The sequence below is a fragment of the Alosa alosa genome, chromosome 17 (genome assembly GCF_017589495.1).
Source record: "Alosa alosa isolate M-15738 ecotype Scorff River chromosome 17, AALO_Geno_1.1, whole genome shotgun sequence".
Lineage (NCBI taxonomy): Eukaryota > Metazoa > Chordata > Actinopteri > Clupeiformes > Clupeidae > Alosa > Alosa alosa.
In genome coordinates this window covers 8,296,508-8,316,314 of record NC_063205.1, presented here as the reverse complement: position 1 = coordinate 8,316,314, position 19,807 = coordinate 8,296,508, and the positions used below count along the sequence as shown (strand labels likewise).

The 19,807-nt window shown below is 42.8% G+C and overlaps 1 protein-coding gene across 1 annotated transcript; it reads right to left on the bottom strand.

Annotated features, from left to right (window-relative positions):
- Positions 1–11,681: 11,681 nt before the first annotated feature.
- Positions 11,682–15,345, bottom strand: LOC125310722 (GTPase IMAP family member 8-like). Its single transcript, XM_048268361.1, has 3 exons — positions 15,272–15,345; positions 13,238–13,936; positions 11,682–13,154 (listed from the first exon to the last, which is right to left on the bottom strand). The coding sequence occupies exons 2-3, from the start codon at positions 13,914–13,916 to the stop codon at positions 12,391–12,393; spliced, it is 1,443 nt and encodes a 480-aa protein (XP_048124318.1). The 5' UTR covers positions 13,917–13,936; positions 15,272–15,345; the 3' UTR covers positions 11,682–12,390.
- Between the last annotated feature and the right edge of the window lie 4,462 nt (positions 15,346–19,807).

Genomic DNA, 19,807 nt, shown 5'->3' with positions numbered 1-19,807 from the left:
TTTTTTTTAAAAGATGGTCTTTCAAGATGATTTATTCATCTCAAGCGTCAACCTCTCAAGACGAGGGCAGAGGTCAGGCCCAGATCACTTTGCAACCCCCCACTCATAGCTTTTTAAAGTCTTCAGCTCGGGTTCATATCCTGCACCATCCTTTTTCATTCATTCATCTTGCCACAAGTGGGGTCCACTCAAAAACTCCTCTGCAAAATGGCTGACTCCAGCATGAGTGCAAGTCATCACATGAGCTAATTGGGTTTCGAGGGAGTCCTGACGGCCCTGGCTGAAGGTCTGCTGCTCAGTAAGCCTGCACAGTGAACTCCACTTTAAATTCCATGTCTGGAACTCACACAGTGCTAGAAAAAAAAACCTCTTGGGTAAGCACGGCGTTTACGGTTCCTGAAGTGCATCTCCATTTCAAACAGAGGCAACAGCAACACATGTATTGAGGATGGAGGCTTTATGCCTTATAAACACTTCTGGGCTACAACATAGAAGATAAAAAAAACTAAAGGAAGACATCATCCTACATCAAAGGCAGTGCATAAAAGTCACCAGAGTAGATTTTCCTATGCGGATGGGGTCCACTAACTCCATTCCCAGCTGCCCTGATGCCTCTTGGGTAATGACAGAAAACAAAAGCTTCTGCAAATGGCTACTTTCCAGCCTTCTCAGCATCTCAGCGTTATTAATGTGCCACCTTCGCAGGCGAGAGCTGTTTCATGTACTCAGGCAGTCGGAGTTCAGAGATCAGGTGTGGTGGGATATGCTTGTGGTGAAGATGCCTTCCTGTGGTCTGGCTGTTTGGGATAAACAAGACTATTTTTTCACCCAACACCTATGCACCCTCATTTCCACTGCAGTATGGCACACACATCCTGTTTAAGAATACTGTCAGGTCCAACATGCATTAAAAAAACAGCTGTATGTTTTGTCTTGTTCTAGTATCATATGGATTCCTCCTATAGCTCAGCTCAGCAGTTGTTTCATTGTAAGAAAACACGTATCCCCACTCCCCCCTGTGTCAGCAGAGACACAGGCGGATAAACTCTACAAAGTCTGAAGTATTTCTCTCCTTCTATCTCTCTCTCTCCTCTCACCACACACACACTCTTTCTGTCTCTCTTTCCCTCTCTCTTTGAAACAAAAAGAAAGACTGAGAGAAAAGTCTTGAGGTGCCGTAGGCGTTGAGAAATGAGAAGGGATGGGAGCACGCGGCGAGGCATGATATATTGTGTGGACTCTGGCACATTCAAATAATGTCTCTCCCATAAAGCCCAGCCACTCATGAAATGAGGGGCGTTACTCCCACGGCAAATACAACACCATTTATGGAACGCCTCACCCACCCGGAGATCTCACCGGAACACCATCAGTATACTGCACTCATAACTCCCCCTTCCAAAAAAATCTGCAAATTGATAACAAAATAAACCCAGTTCCGAGGGAGATGCTGGTATTCGGTGCGTTTGGCTGCCGAGGTGGAACTTATCAACAGGCCAGCTGAATAATTCATGTGAACTTTAAAGTGGGTTTTGGAGTCATCACCGCTTGAATTTATGGGCTGTCTCTTGGCCGGCACATGATAGGGTGCCCGGTGATCAATAACTATGGGTGTTCACCAGTGCAAGGGGAGTTTTCTATGCATGGGGTGCAGGTGTCAGTGTAGCAAATTCTCCTTGACTTTTTCCTTACAGCTGATTACATAGACAGAAAACAAATGAATGTGACATTCACATCTCCAAGTGATTTTCTACATTCTCTCCCAGTGCTTAAAAAAGAGCTCGCTTAGAAAGGTCAATAGGCACGCACATATTCCTGAGTGTATGTTTGCAGATTTGCCTGTGTGTTTATGTGTCTGTATTTTAGTGTGTGTGTGTGTGTGTGTGTGTGTGTGTGTGTGTGTGTGTGTGTGTGTGTGTGTGTGTGTGTGTGTGAGTGTGTGCCCGTGTGCCACAAAGAAAGCATCATGAGTTTGATGTATGGAGACAGTGAAGGAGGAGAAGCGTGTCAATTCTTCCATCTCGCTCACTCACTCGCTCCCCTCCTCCCCCCTCCCTCTCTCCCTCCATCCCTCTCTCCATCTCTGTGAGTTTGCTGCAATGCGCCAGTAACCTGCAGCCACAGCAGCAGCAGCAGCCTTCCACACAGGCCCCTTCACCACTGTCCTGCAAGCACACCCTTTCACAAAACCATCTTCCTCACTCCTTCCTCTCTCTCTCTCTCCCCTCCTCCTCTCCTCTCCTCCTTCTCCTTCTTTCTGCTCTTCTTCCTGTGTCTTCCTCTTTCATCGATCCGACAAATACATTTTTGATTAAATCCTCATCAAGAGCTGCCGAATGCATTTCTCAAATGTCCAGTGTCGATAGTCGTTTAGTGGGCCTTCTCGTCCCCGGAGTAAGAGACTCCAATCAATGCAGGATTAGGATTTAAGTCCAGGGGCTTCCCAGCAGGACTAGGTTTCTCTCTAGAAAAGCAATGTCACCACTGGTTGGCCTACCTTGTACACTTGCTAAACCGTTGTGGGACTGAACACCATCTTCAGAAAACATAGTTATCAATCTAGCACAACAACATGAGAATGATTCTGCAAAATGATTCCCACGTTTCAGTAAAATTCATTGGAATGTGCATCTCATGCATTTTTGATGTGCATGTTTTTTGCGAGTACAAGATCCATTAAGACACGCTTTTACAGTATGTTGTTGGAGATGAGTTTAGTAATGAATGCATAGCGCATACACACTTGGGTGGCTTGCAGCCAATAAAGTTTTCAACGGTATCCAGACACTTTCAGTGTCCATACATTTTCTGCTGTATTCTGCTGGATATTAATAGTTGTGACCTGAAAGAGAGCACACAAAAAAAGACCAAGAGGACAGCTCTCTTTCATATGCTCCATAACAGTCTATGCTGGCTTTCCCCTCCACATATTGCTTGCTGTGCACTGGAAGACTCTGCATTATTCACATAGTGCTGCTTTGTAAATACCTGACACACTAATTATGTCTGTTTTGGGTCATCGCCATAGATTTACCCATGCAAAGGCTGTAGACCCCTTTTGTTATTGTGCACAAGTTCAGGTTCACAGTAAAGGATCAGACTCTTGTCTTAAGCTGTCAATTATGTATTCATAAAATGTTGTCAAAAATGGGATAAGCTTTCCCAACGTGAAGCCACCTGAGGCATATTTTCGCCAGGGGCTTCACGCAGGTCGATAAAAATTGAAATTCTTTCTACTACATTATTTTTGTCTGACATAAAAGAGTTTAAAATGTATTTTGCAGGAATCTGTACTCAAAATATTATATTGGACTACTGGTACACCCATCTTCTCGAGATTTGTAGTTGACATGTGAGTGTATGTCAGTGACAGCAATCACTGTGTGCTCACTCCTATGGATGGAAATGCAAACACACATGCACACACACACACACATACACGCACGCATGCACGCACACACACACACACACACTCACACCCAAGCCTACACATCCACACACACACACACACACACACACACACACACACACACACACACACACACACACACACATACACACACACATGTACACACTCCTCCAAGGACCGATGCTTGATTGAGAGAGGGCCTCTGCTCTGCGGGTGAAAGTGTTGGCTCATTATAAGCGACAGCAACACCCCACTGCCACGACGGCGGGACAATTAGAGCTCGGGAAAGAGCTAATTACGGCCCTGTGGTCTTTTCTAATGGAGGGGCCTGGGCGATTGTGCTGAGGGCAATTTCCCTCCCAGTTAATTATGCCATTATTCCATTATTTCAAACTCACTGAGAGTACACAGCTCCTTCTTGACCTCGTGGCCAATAGTGATGAGGAGAGCCCTTCAGAGAGGACAGGGGGGTCCACTAGTATCCCCCCACACACACACACACACACACACACACCACACACACCTCCGCAGTCGCAAACTAAGTCCCAGCAACTCCCAGGTCCAAATTAGAGAAGGGTCTCATGTCTCATCCTTGCTCCGTGTTCCCACCCTAATAGATTCTGAGTGATTTGCATATGGCGGCACAGCACTTTGGGTGATCATGAATATGAATTGAGGGAGTGGTGGAGTTGAGGGGTGGAGGAGAGTGGGGGCTGAGGTGGAGAAGATGCTGATGCCTCTGATAGGAGAATGGGGAAGTGGCCTTCCCACACACACACACACACACACACACACACACACACATAGCTTGGCACTAACACACACAGAAAAGTCGTGTCCAAGTGCAGAAAGAAAAGAGATGTATGGGCATGCATGACACCAAGTGTCCGAGGAGAGGAAGGAGAGAGTGATGGAGCAGTGGAGGAAAAGAGAAAGAGAGGGAAAAAAAGGAGAGGAGGAGAGAAGAGAGTTATGGAGGAGGAAAAGGGGGGGGGGGTGGATGATGGAAGGCCGAGGAAACAGGTGGAAAGAAGTGGCGCAGCGCGAGATAGCAGGAGAGGGATAAGGTACTCCAAGCTGGGAATGCTAAACTGAGATTAGTCTGATATTTATTCAGCCGAGGAGAGATGGCATCGGCAGAATGCTTAATCAAGTCAAATGCCAACTCAGAGAAAATGTGCACTGCGCAGCACAACTTCTAACACTTTTTTCTCTGGAATACTTTTACTGATGGTCTCAATATCCACATGAAGATACATACAATGCGATCATACACCATTGTCATGGGCAAGCGAATATGTGGAGTCTGTATTTTAATATGTGAGTAATGGTGTGGGTATTTTTGCTGTTTAAACAAGGGAAGAGGTTTGTGTGATGCTATTGTGTGCGCAGCTGAAAGCAGTATTGAAGAATGTGCTTAAAGCAATATTCCACAGCTCGCTGACAGAATAGCCTGGGAGATATTTTTAGCGAGCTTGCCATTTTTCAAACTTAGTGCAGCAGCAAAGAAACTATTGCCAATTTCAAAAATGAGACCTTAAGGTATTCACAGGAGTTATGCAACACCAGCCATGTCTTTTTGTGCGCATTATTAACAGTCTCGCTGCTTTTATTTTAGAAAAAGACATATAATATTTCAACAAGAGGGAAGAGCTGTGTGTGGTAAATATTACATTGTGTATTTGCACAAATATGAGTCTACGAAGAACTATGTTGAGATAGAACAAATATCCTCAGATAAAAAAGTCACCCAGGACAACCTCAAAAATTAAACTGAATATTGCAAGCTCACATAAAACGAATGGAAACCCAGGAGATATTACAATCTAATAGCTATCAGAGGTGAATTTTTAAAGACCAGATCATCACACACGTCCAAACAACCACTTAAGATTGACCGCGCCGGGTGATCTCACTTTCCCTAATGGAGTCCTGATGAGCCAACACACCTAAACATTTACTTGTGACCCTGTGGAGATGCTATCCACTTCACTCCACTCTCAAGGGCCCTGAGAGACTGCTACCAGTCCATGATGAATTAGGGGCCTGGAATGCTTAGTGACTGCAGGAGGAAGGTTCCAGAAAACTGTTCAAGGGAGAAAAAATATGTGAGAATATAATGGTGTGGGTATGAGTCAACTTTATAGTTTCTGTCATGCTTAATCTCACAAGAAAGAAGAAAAGAAAGAGGGAGAAATACTGCTAGGTTGTTTGGATATGTTTTCTTGTGTTGCTTTTTACCTGCGGTGTCTTCCACTGTTGTTTGGTTCCAACAGCGGGCTCATAACAAGCTGCTTTTAAGACAAAGAAAAACCTCAATGGCCTGCAGCAAGGGCGAAAAGAAGTGAGTGAAGTGAGCCTTAGTGTTATTGTTCCAGTGTGATTCTCCTTACCTTGGGGGCCACTGGACCTCCTGCGGACCCCCCCCCCCTGTGTCCATGGCCCATTAGCCTCAATGCAGACGGTGGATGCGCCAGACGCAAACTGCGCCAACCACGACTGTGTGGGAGCCGTTACGGCGCTCGGTGCGCCCCCGCAGTGAGTGGAAGGGAAAGTTTTATAGCGAGTGCTCGCGGCGTTCGAGTCGAGATGTTGAGAAAGTGACAATGGCTGGTCAGATTGTCAGGCGAGGGAGTTTTTAATGCCACACGGAGGACTCACCGCTCTCAGATGCCAGTGTCAGCAATGACACTAAGTGAAAGGGGGCCACGGTGTCGACAAGCAAATGAAACACGTAATGAAAACTTTCAAAAGAAATAACACAGGGGGGCCCCCACGTACAAAGACCCCCTTCGATATTAATCCATCTCAGCCTGCCACTCCACTCTTCTCTTCTGTGAGACAATATTGTTGTCAGGCCTGACCTTTCCCTTATTAAACCCAGAGAAACCTTCAATCACACCAAGCTTGCCTAAACATTATTCCACTTTAACAACAGACCTGGGTGACATGAGGCTTCTTGGACAGGGGAGTCTGGCAGCTAATTGCCCGATGATGGAATTTTAGTGTCTACTTGATTATAAAGCAACAGCTAAGTGTTATTGATCGGGAGGCCTGCGGGGTCCGACAGAGAGTCATGTGGTAGCGGAGCCCAACTGTTCCTCCATGTATTATTCAACAGGCAGCTGACAAGCTCCTCTGGCTGCCAGCGCTCCCAGGGTACCTTGAGATCAACCATACCTAACCCCCTCCTCAGCCCTCCTCACCCCAGCTTCTGCCTCTACATACAGTAACACCCCCCCACCCCATCCTCAACAAGACCTCTTTCCCCCTCCCTTTCTTTGACTGGGAGTTAGAGGTTGTTGCTCATCGACCCAAAGCCACCCGAGGTTAATTTATGAACTGCTCTACGACTCCAACCCCCAAACTACTGGCCAATCACAGGATTCCAGCACTGGCTTGGAAGTTGAAAAGGACTAATGGACTTCCAAGGAGAGAGCCGTCTGTGTTGTGAAGGAGAGAGAGAGGGATTGATCCAGTGGGGTGGCAGGCCAAGCCCTGGACTGTTTCAGGATCAGCCACTACAGGTTTCTTGGCTTGATGCTTGACACTTGATGCTCATTTTTTTTTCATGCATCCACTCCTGGCTCTCCCTCACCCCACAGGGTGAGGTGGGGTCCAACAAACAAAATAAATAAGAATAAACAGCATCCATCCATCCATCCATCAATCTATCTACCCATCCATTTGACTGGTTTACAATCACCACATAGACATGAAGTCCCCCCACACACCCAATATAATGTATCTTTGTTTGCACTGATTGCAATTATCTTACAGATCAATGGATGTGATCGATACTTTACAGCAATTAACATTTAATATCCTTCCACAGCCACTTACTCCATTACTTGCAGATTGATTAGCCCTGTGGATGCCTGGAGCTGGAGTGGCACTGATCTATCTCCTCTGTCCATCAACCTGAGATGCTAGTGAAGGCTGCAGCCGACGAGTCTCCATTCCATGTCGACATGGGAGATCTCTCCTTCGCCAGGGTTGTTTGTGCTCCATCCTTCCCTGCCCTCCCTCCATCCTCTGTCCAGTGTGTTATGGTGGTCCACCCATCACTCTGCAGTCTTCTCTCCCAACATCCACCTGCCAGCACCACACCACACCCTACTGCCATCTACTTCCTTTTAATCTAATCGCCCATAATGCTTTGGGAGGAAAGGCAGTGTCTCTCCACTTCCCTTCAATTTGGCGCAGATGAACGCTTAATGCAATCATTTGAAAGGGATTTGCTCTGAATTGTTTCTTTATGTTCCGACGAGCTGAAATCACTGTTGCCTCAGCACTACGAGTGCATGCATCACGGCGTGTAGTACCCATTGAATGCAAATGCCCCATGGCGCCATTACCCAATTAACCAAACACACCTTTCCATAGTGATGTACACCACATACGAACACATTGCATTATTATGCTCTGCCCCCCCCCTCCCCAAACAAATCGAAGATGAGGCAAGCAGAAACTATAAATGTGGATAATTAACAGCTGAGATGGATAGAGATGGAAAATATTCTCCCGTGGTGCAGTTTGCAGTGCATGAGGGAATGGGCTTCAGCACTGGTGCAGGTTTCCTGCCTGAGACACCAGAGTGGCTCTGAGCCAAGGGTAGTTTCGCTTAATAAACACTTTGTTTCTGCTGACTATAAGAAGGATGGACGACATGTTACGGTCCGGCGTATCGATCTCCTGATCTGTTTGCAGCGGTTTCAGCTCCACGCGTCCTCTGGGAATAGGGGTTGGAGGAAGGAATTGAATGAATGGTGAAGTGGAGGAGAGAGAGAGAAAAAGAGAGAGAGATGGGGGGTAATAGATTAGAAATGAAGAGAGAGACCAAGAGATAGAGTGTGAGAAAGAATTGAGGAATGTATTGTATAGCTGTACACCGCAATAATCGGGGGAAAAGAGAGAGGTAGCTGAATATCTGAGCACTGGAAAACCATAAATCATTAACGATTTTTAATCCCCAATTCCAGTTTTATACACATCCCTTATCACACCTGTCTGTACTCTGTACATTCAGAATGCATTTTACCTCCGTCTTCCAAAGAACAAATCACCTCTGTTTTCTTTTTTTCTCTCTTCACATTTTTATCTTAGAATAACCTCATTCTGGACAATAGTAGGTGAAAACTACTTAAATAACAGCAGTTTTGAAAAGACCAAGCATACACATTGGCATTGTACCTGGCATAGAATGAAGGCCAGTAATTGTGTTTTCAAAAAAATCCATTACCATTATGCGTTCTATATTTTGTTCCATTGTGTGTACTGATGTCATTCAGAACTAAAGGAGATTTGCACTGCCATGGACGCTAAATCACTGCAGCTGTAATGCCGTATCACATGTGAATTGGCTGATAATTATGCTGTTTTATTGTAGCATCCCTCATCTGTGGACAATTAACAATGATAAAAATCCCTCAGCTCAGTCAATTATTACAGGGGTCATGAACTCTGAGCGAATTTTCAGAGTCATTACTGAAAACATCTCTGAAGTTCATCCAGAATGACCAGTAATAATAAGGGTCTCCATGACAATCACTATGAAAATGAACAGGAATGACATATTGTACCCTCGCACCGATCGAACACCAGAACAATGGCAAAGCAAACACAAGCATTCATACTCTGTAAATTACTCTGGACCATTATAGGGCTCAATCAAAGACACATACCATTTACAAAAGTCAGGGATGTGCCCTTTCTCTGTGATTGAAGAAATTGAAGTATTGGGCCTTGATAATGACTCATCCTACCAAACCCATCTAGAATGAAGGTAATTCCAGATCATGACTGAGTGATTTCTTCTCAGAGCCCTGCTACTGAGGAAACGTTATGTAACGTCTTAAGAGCCAATGTCACATTTGTAGAGCCAAAGAGACAAGAAATCCCTGCAGAAAGTTCGCCGTTAAACTTTTTCCATTACTTTCCAACACCTAAACACACCGCCACCTCTTTTTATCATTAATTCTCCAAAGCTTTGTGCCGCATGCGGAAAATAACTATGATAATAATAATAAAAATAATAACATTGGCAGGAATCTTACGTGCAAGAATGAGGAAGCACTGCCGGGGGGTTAGGAGATAAGATGCATGAAATAAATGAAAGTCTGGGAGTTATAAATGCCTCGGCGTGCAGGGGTATAAATGTGTATTATTAACCGCCATAGCACAGCGTGCGCTTCAGGCCACCATTCTTCAGAAGGAAATAGCTACAGACCTGTGTGCTTGCCAATTAAATTGGCCCTGGGGCTAGTGGCTTCCTTGGAGCTCTAATGCAGTACTCTCAGGGACGTCTTCGCAGGGAGTGACAAAGGAAGAGTGGTCAGAGGTGGGGAGAGTGGGGTTGGGTAGAGGAAGAGTCGTTTACTAACTGGCCAGTACTGATGGATGTCAGGTTAGTGTGGAGTTGCTTCAATCCTCGCTTAGAGACCAAGAGGCAAAATGCACAATTCAGTCCTTGCACAACTCAGTCAGAGTGTAAAACACAGCAATGTCCTGAGAATGAGCCCATGCAGCAATTGTCAATGTTAAGACCGCTTGGCTCCAGGCAGACTCAACATAGGGGAGACCACACCTTAGCGTAACGATTTAAATGATATTTATTAACATAAAAATAGAAAATGTCAGTTTAGGTACAAAAGTAAAATGTTGTGCAATGTGTGTCTAGGGGTAGATGAATAAACTTAAAACATAACATTATTAGTATGCTGTGTTCCCCCTCCTGTCTGTTTGTCATGCCATGGAATATTTTTGTTGCACTCAGTGCCTAACACTACCTTACAAAAGCATATCTCACACATGAGGCAAGAGTTTATATCTCACATAACTCTCTCACATATCCCACACATGAGACAAGAGTTTCTACAGTAGTGAAGTTCCCAGTTTGGTTCTCACTGGTCCTCACCATATCACTCCATGTTCTGGTAGCAAAGGATAACTGTTGTTATCTACATATACATATACTGTAAGTAGTACCCTAGCATATTATGTAGTATCTACTGTACATGCAATACATGTTGCTTTACCTGAGGATGCCATGCATACATGCATCAGTCAACACAAAATTCATACATTTTCTCCATGTTGAAATTTAATACAAATATGTGTGTTACACACATCATCAGTACAATTCGATTTTCATGTAATTGTGCTGATTATAATCCATTACATGCATAAGTGTGCTCACTAGATGATCATGAGAGATTGAACTCTCTAAAAGCATGCTAACATAAAACATAGAAGTTTAAAGGAAAATTCCGGTATTTAGCTCTTTGAGTCCCTTTTCTGGTTTGTTTTGGATGAACTAGAGTGGTGGACACCGAAATTTTGACGATTGGTCCTGTCTCGACTTCTGACTCGTTTTGAATCGCCTTTGACTACTCAGAGTGGCTGCCAACAGGCATACTCAAACATATCCTAAAACAACCCTTAAAGGGACACCAGGCAAGCCTGATGCTTTTTCTCTACTTAAACTCCCTCGCATTTCGGTCTGAAGCTCTTTTCCTTTTCTTTGCGTCTTCCGTGAAGGGTTTTCGCTGCTTCTTCTTCACGGCTCTGCCATTATACACATGTTTGCAACAATCTCTAGTGTTTCGTTAGCCTGCCTCTGTGCTGTAAACTGATCCTGCTTCCGGTTCATGGTACAATACACTGAACTTGTAAGCGGGATATTCTTCCCTACAGGCAGTAGTGGCATAGAGAGAGTCTTCATTCGGCCTGTAACGAGTCATTTAACTATATACCGACTTACGAAGATGAGTAATTAACACGAAAACGTTGCCTGGTGTCCCTTTAACGTTCGTTTTCAAAACTGTGCAACTCACCGAGTGGTTAGTGGTGTTTGTTGATGTTCCAAAACAAGTAGCGTAGTGAAATACAGTTTCTGGCGTGTTTTATTTGCCATTTTGTAAAATCCCATCGATTTCTGTTGGAAGACTCACTGCACATTGATATTACTGCGCCACTGTCTATGCTTCAGGTTCAAATATTGAGCGGAAGTTTATACGCGGTTGTGAAGTGTCCAGGTGAGGTGAAAATAGTTCCACAATAGCAAATAAGACGGCTGGAAATCATACCTTGCGCCAATATATTTGATTTTAATAATCAACGAACACTAACCACCTGGTGAGTTGCACAGTTTTGAAAACGAATTTTAAGGGTTGTTTTAGGACAAGTTTGAGTAAGCCTGTTGGCAGCCACTCTGAGTTGTCAAAAGTGATTCAAAACGAGTCAGAAAAGTCGAGACAGGACCAATCGTCAAAATTTCTCTAGTTCATCCAAAACAAACCAGAAAAGGGACTCAAAGTGCTAAATACCGGAATTTTCCTTTAATATAACAAATACAATGCTCAGTATTCACAAAAAAATGTTTTAAAATAGTTGAGACATGATGCGATGAGACATGTACAGTATGCTAACAGACATACTGTAAGCTAATGAGGGAAAAAAATATTCTCCCCCAAAAAAACTGTTTGTGCAAGACATTAAAATGTTTGTGCAAGACAAAAAAATATATCAGCAGTCTATATTTTGTGAAACTACATTCCCACACGCTGTGGAACATCAAAAATAGGGGATGAGAGTGAAACTGTTCTCCAGGAAGCCTCATACGCCGAAAATGGGAAAAAATCTATTTTTCTATGTCAAATTACTTAAAATAATCATTGTTTAGAACTGTCACTAAATGTGCATTTGATTAACTAATTTTAACCACTAGACATGAGAATTTTAAGACGTTCTGAAGAAACAATAGCACAGAGAGACGAGAGGTGGACATCCCAGCTTCAGCAAATACTACTACATATTTGTTCCAATCATTCTCTAAACCATCTGGTCTTCCAGGAAGTATCACCTGTGTTAAGTGCACAGGCAAGAGTAATACATGACAGGATTTTTTACTTTCTGAGGCCATGATGTCCACTTAGCTTTGGCCCTTTGGCCATGACTAAAAGTGTCCCCTACTCCCATATTCAGAATTGGGTGAAATTTTCCATGGACTCATCTGAACGCAAGGAGAGAGGACCAGTATGAAGAGAGGTACCATATCCTGAAGTGTCACCATCACCTGAGGTCAGACCTTCTCCACGTCTTTGGTTCTTTCCATCACTCTCCACCTCTTCTTGCAAACTACAAAGTTCCATTTTGTCTATAATATTGGCATCCATCTCAAAATGATTGCCTTTATTTACTATGACATTGTGTTCAATCTTCTCCAGTAGATCTATGACCTGAGGTCTATCACCTGTAGTCATGTTGTTGAGAGCGTGGTACTTGTTCCCACATTTCTCCACAAGCCTCTGTATAGCCTCCCCCTCACTCTCTATGTACAGCTCAATGGCTGTGTCACCCATCCAGTCTGCATGGCTGAACACCAGTATAACATAACTCCAGACCTGGTCTCCAAAAATCTCCAGATGTTCAATGATCGATTTTTCATCGCTGTTTGTGAATGTGGAGTCCACAGGTATCACCAGGAGGAAAGCATGTGGCCCTGGAGCACACAGAGACACACTACGCACAATCTCATTTTTAGACTTTTTTGAAGTGTCTTTCAGAAGACCATCCTTTAACCAGCCTGGTGTGTCAATGACCGTGAGCTGTCTCCCAGCTACTGTTGATTTCTTGAGTACAGACGTAGGAACAGTCTTGAAGTCAAATAAGTTTTTTCCCAAAATGGTGTCTCCTGCTGAGCTTTTTCCACTACACTGATGTCCAAGGAGAACCATTCTCAGATCTGAAAGATTGAACAACATTTGTTGAGAAATTGCAAAACAGGCTATGTGACTTGAGCTAGTTCCAGTGCAGTCTACAACTTACCTGTTGATTGTAGAATTCTTTTTGGTCTGGGCATCAACATCCTTCTTTCTTTTGCTTTCTCATCTAGTTCCTTCTTTTTCACAATCAATCCTTGTAAAACATGTTTGTCCATCTGAAAATGGTGGCCTTTGTTTCTCACAACAATGTCCTCTATTTTCTTCAGCAGCTCATTGACTTGACTGTGGTCTTTCCTCTCCTTATTGTTGAAGACATGATACCTGTTACCACATTTCTGAAGGAGCTCCAGCAAAGGTTCTCCCTCATCTTGAATGTACTGTTGTATGGTGATATCTTCTAGCTTATCCCCATGAGTGAACAGCACTATTATGTGGTTCCAGACATTCTCCCCAAAGAGTTGTAGGTGTTCCTCCACTGCTTGTTTGCATACAGCCTCAAATGGACAATTAATCTTAATAACAAGAAGTAGAGCATGAGGTCCTGGGGAGGCAATAGCTACACTGCGAACCACTTCATCTTTGTACAGTATTCGGGTAGATGATGCTAGATAGTCTTTCCTCCGTCCTGGTGTGTCAACAACAGTGATTTGTCGTCCAGCTACCACTCCATCTTTCTTTATACACTCAGCACTTTTCTTCAGCTCGAATGCCTTTCTCCCTAAGATGGTGTTCCCTGCAGAAGTCTTGCCTCCTTCCTCACTTCCTAAAAGTATGATCCTCATCTCTGCATGAGACTTACTTCCTGGAAAAGAGGGACATAAATTAGGTAATTTTGAGCATTTAACATTTTATCCTCTATTACGGTGCACAGCCATGTTGGTTGACATTTCTCATGTCAATATAAGTTACATACATGAACATAATGATGGGTAAGATGATTACTGTGGGGACTAATTAAGCAATAAGCCACAAGAGGTCGTAGGTTACACTGATTTTTTGAACAGCTAAGGGGCATTGTTAGGCGCGACGAGTTATCAGAGATATTTGAAACTTCCAAATGTACTAATACAAAGAAGCAAATCTATACTTTTATATATTAGTTCCAAACAGTTTTACTACACCAACTTCAAATATAAAATGTACAACTCATTGTTTAAAATATGAAGCTAATTAAATAATTTATGACAAATGTTTTAAGACATGTCAACAGTTAATCATTTAGGGTACAATTACTTTTTATTGTAGGCCTATTCAAGGTCAAAGTTTACTACATATGAACACCGTGTCCTGTTCCCGCATATCACCAACACTGTGTATGATTAACTCATTTACTAACATTGAAATGGCTAGGTTCAGGTTCAGGACTGTTCCCACTTCCCACATGATCAGAGTGGACCATTCAGGATTTGTTAGTTGGTTTAAAACTACATATGATGAAACACATTTCATTCTGGCCATAAGTTTTGGTATTGCACTGGGTTACTTTGTGTTATGTCTTTCCCATAAACATTGCCAACATTTCCTCACAGCTAAGAAGCAGACATTGGCAGTTCAACTATGTCTAAATAGCTGTTTCCACACTTTCTGTAGTATGAGTTTAGTTTCTGCATAAGAGATTATTGTGACTTTCTACCATTTATTTACAGTCATTTAGGTAAACAAAATTTCAAAACAGCACTCACAAAAGCTCTACAAAGGTTAATGCAATCCAATAATGCTATTAAACATTCCGTATAACCAGAAGCTGATAGTTCATTGTTTAGAACTGTCACTAAATGTGCATTTGATTAACTAATTTTAACCACTAGACATGAGAATTTGCATGCCGGAGTTTGAGACCCCTGCTTTAACATATTGTAAATCTGCATATGTTTTTGGAAATTAACTTATTTGAAACTTCCAAATATATAAAAGTACAAATACAAACCACAAAATCTACAATTTCAGTTCCAAACAGTTTTACTACACCAACTTCAAATGTAAAATCTCATTGTTTAAAACATGAAGCTAATTAAATAATGTATGCCAAATGTTTTTTAAGACATGTCAAGACAACAGTTAATCATTTGAGGTAGAATTACTTTTTTATCGTATTCATAGTCAAAGTTTACTACATCGCCGTGTCCTGTTCCCTTACCTGCATGTGCACCAACACCGTGTATGATTAACTCATTTACTAACAGAATATGGCTAGGTTCAGTTTGGACTGTTCCCACATGATCAAAGTTCACTTTGCTCATAGCTCATAGCGGGAGCATACCTATGTTCCCAGGGTCCTAAGTTCACAAGGTCTAATGCTCCCAGGGTCCTACAGTATGTTCCCCAGTTCAATTTTCTGCAAACACGGAGTGGCTGAATCTCAATGTCCCCCCCCCACACACACAGACTTTGATGCACATTCCCATCAAAGTCTGTGAGGGCTTATGGCTGTCCCACTGTGAAATTGTGAAGTTCATGGGGGCTCGCTCTCACCCTTTCCATGTACTTTCCATAAGTCTGCATTAATAACAAATCATAATGTTATGATGTGAAACAAAGGGAGGCTACACATTTTTGGTGTTGTTTAAAAGTCAAGTCAAGTTTTCTAAGTAAAGTGTTTTTCTAAGACATGTCAACAGTTAATCATTTGAGGTACAATTATTTTTTATCGTAGGCCTATTCATGGTCAAAATTTACTACATATGAACCTTGTCCTGTTCCCTTACCTGCATGTCACCAACACTGTGTATGATTAACTCATTTACTAACAGTTGAAATGGCTGGGTTCGGGTTGGACTGGTTTCCCATATGATCAAACTTCAGTCACTGAATATTGAAAAGTTGTCTGAGTGGACCCTATGTGCTATGAAACACATCACTGTGTAAAAGAACCTAGAGATGTTTTGTCCGCACATAGGCTACAAGACTGCAAAATCCCAAACAAGTTATACACAGGTTAAACAACATACAGTATATAAATAAGTATATATATAGTATATAAGTAAGTATAAGTATATATACTCTTTTGATCCCGTGATCAATGCCTTTTTTTTTCAGACCACTCTGTCAAGAAATGAGAATACTGGCCTAAAGAATGCTAGCTGCCTACAACAAAACTAATTTCACATTCTACATTTCCTGTGTTTTTCATTTAGTATCATTATAAAGAGAGCCACCTGAGAGTTACATTATAGGCTACATTTGGTTGAAAAAAGCCTGGGCCTGCATGTTATAATGACTTTAAATGTAATCCCTTAAATTGATCAGTGTAACTGTATTCTGCACCCATTTAAATAGTATTTAAATACAGTTACTCATATTTTGTATTCTAAATACATAATCCCATTAGATGATCCCAACACTGTACATCATCATAATACAATAATACATCATCAGTATAATTAGATTATCATACAATGATGCATTCCTTGATTATAATCCATTACATGATGCATAACTGTCCACTGGTATCACCAGGAGAAAAGCATGTGATCCTGGAGCACACAGAGACACACTACGCACAATCACATATTTAGACTTTTTCGGAGTGTGTGTGTGAAAAGACCTTCGACAGCCTGGTGTGTCGATGATCGTGACCTCAGCTACCAGTCTCCCAGCTACTGTTGATTTCAGACATGAGAACGTTGAAGACGTTAAAGTCAAACATGTTTGCTCCCAAAATGGTGTCTCCTGCTGAGCTTTTTCCACTAAACTGATGTCCAAGGAGAACCATTCTCAGATCTGAAAGATTTAACATTTGTTGAGAAATTGCAAAACAGGCTATATGATTACTGTGCCAGTTCCAGTGCAGACTATAACTTACCTGTTTATTGTAGAATTCCTTTTGGTCTGAGCATCAACATCCTTATTTCTTTTGTGTTCTTATCTTGTTCCTTCTTTTTCACAATCAATCCTTGTAAAACATGTTTCTCACAAAAATGTCCTCTATTTTCTTTAGCAGCTCATTGACTTGGCTATGGTCTTCCCTTTCCATGTTGCTGCTGCAAGACATGATACCTGCTACCACATTTCTGAAGGACGTGTGTGTGTGTGTCATGTTATGGAATATTTGTGCTGCACTCAAAGCATTTTACTTTGACAGAGATGGTTGCCCCTAGGACTACACTGTTCCACTAAATATATTATTCTAACTCATTACTGAAGCCATTTTATTTTTGTAGTTTTTGTCCCTAGTAAATATTTGCACCCAAAAAGATGGGAAAATAGGTTTCTCTTTAACAAAATCACAACAAAAGAGCAAGCATGAGCCTTGACCAATTTTGCTCAGCTGCTAATTGGGAATTTAAATAAAGTAAAAATGTAGATTAGGGCTGATGCATTATTTATCAAGACTGGCAAAGCTATACTTTACGTGACTCAATAGTCAACTAGGATTGATGGATAGTTATCTTGTGAGACCAAAATGATTCAATACATATGTTACACAAGCTCAGTTGATGGCTGGATTGTACAGAGAAGTGATGTTGTTAGCAGAAACCGCACTAATTAACATCGATATCAATCAGAGGTGTCTTTAGAGGAGCCAGGGAAGCCTATAGTGCACTCACTGCAAGATGCCTGCAGACTGCATCAATAAAGGAAGACATATTTCTACTATCAACATCAAATATGTTTGTTCAAAAAGGGCTGGTCTTTCATGAATAAATAAATCAGAGTGTCTGTGTGTGTGTGTGTGTGTGTGTGTGTGTGTACATGTATGTACTGCTGCATTAGTGTTATTCCCTCAGGTTAAATCATCCTGGGTGTTAAGCGGGGGGATTGGAAGAGGAAGATGTGTGTGTGTGTGTGTGTGTGTGTGTGTGTGTGTGTGTGTGTGTGTGTGTGGTTGAGAAATGGGGGAAGATGGGAGGACAAAGGCCCAGTCGGAGGCGAGCAGCATGGCTGGGGTTCGGTGGTGGGGCTGCAGCGGCGGCTGTGGCTGGGGCGAGGAGGAGGAGGAGGAGGAGGAGGGCGAGGAGGAGGGGGGAGGAGGAGGAGGAGGAGGGCGAGGAGGAGGAGGGGGAGGGGGACGAGACGTGGGACCCCCCTCCGTCTCCGCCGTCCTGTGGAGATGAAGAAGGAAGCGAGCCTCGGCCCTGGAGGGATGCACAGGAGCCTCGCAGCCCAGCCTGCACGGGGACCCGAGACAGTGGGGGGGTTCCCCTTTCACTTTCATCCGGAGATGAGAAAAGACCAGAGGAAGCCAGAAAAGACAGAAAGAGAGGGAGAGAGAGAGGAGGGGGCCAAGAGAAACCAACATTTCAAAAACACTCATTCCACCACCATCCTCTAGCAGTAGAGTGAGACATATGAGCTGTTGCCCCCCGGTGTATGTGTAAAAACCTACTGAGTGCCATCACAGTACACATGCACATGCATATATATATACACACATATGAACACACTTACGTACATACACTCCCTGCCTTCCCCTTTACTCTTACTCCCTTTGAAACATGCGCGCGCGCACACACACACACACACACACACACACACACAAATGGAAGAGGGAGATGAGTTTGTGAAATTGGCTTTGAGCTTTCAGCTTCCAATCAGTCACAGCCATGTCTCTGCGTGTGTGTGTTTGTGTCTGTGTTTGTGCGTGTGTGTGTGTGTGTGTGTGTGTGTGTGTTTGCTTGTTTGAAAGAAAGAGAGAGAGGCAGAAAAGATAAACATGTTTTGCGCCTTCCGTGTAAGGTTCATTACACACCCCCAATGCCAGGCTAAGAAGTTGGCGAGGAGTTAATTCCCAGTGATGTGAGAGAAAACGCATTAGCCGAGTCCTATCCATCTTCACAATGACACATCCATTTAAATGTTTGCCTCCTACCTCTAAAGAGATACAAAGGGGAGGGTCATTCCTCTCACCCACCCACCCCACCCCTTTCTATTTTTCTCTCCTTGAGTCTTCTCTTCTCCTTTCTTCCTTCATCCCCCTGTTTTTCTTCCTCTCTGCCTTCTTTCTTCATCTGTCTCCCCTTTTTCTCACTCTCTCTCTCTTTTCCTCTGCCATGTTCACAGTGGAAATCTTTCATTATGATGTTTTCAATTTAAAAAGGAGCCCACATCTTGGGTGCTTGAAAAATTAAGTGGCGTTTTTATGAGATTGATTTTGGGACAAGAGGATATTCATAATACTGGAGTTGATTCGCTGTGCACTCTGGGAGAAAATTGTTTTTTTTTTCCCCCTGAACTTTATTAATCTACCCAAAAACATCCCCCTACAATTTTTTAACCCAAAACACATAAAATTAGCCTCTCTGTCCGGCCAGCCTAAAATCTCATTTCAAAGGCAATTTTGTTTTCACCATAAGTTAGGATGACAGATCACTTGTGTGGTGGTTGAAATCACTCATGTTTGGCTAAAACCGTGCTATTTCATTGAGAGCTGATCCTTCAAGCGGATGCTGAAAGAAGCATCTGAGCAAGAAAAAGTGAGATAAACTCCATCCCCTTTTTTGTGAAACCCGCATTTACGTGACAGGCTTTCCTCTCCGCAAAGTGAATAAAACCACACTGCACCGGAGAAGTGCTTCAACCACCTAAACCCAGTAGCTTCACCAGCTCATCCCAACGCATTAGAGCTAGCTGTTATTTACCAGCATGTCCGCGCATTACCCCAAAAAGCCTCCAATTTGCTTTGATTTCCCCAATCGCATGCCACCGGGGTCATTTGTCACTTCTTAAGAAACCT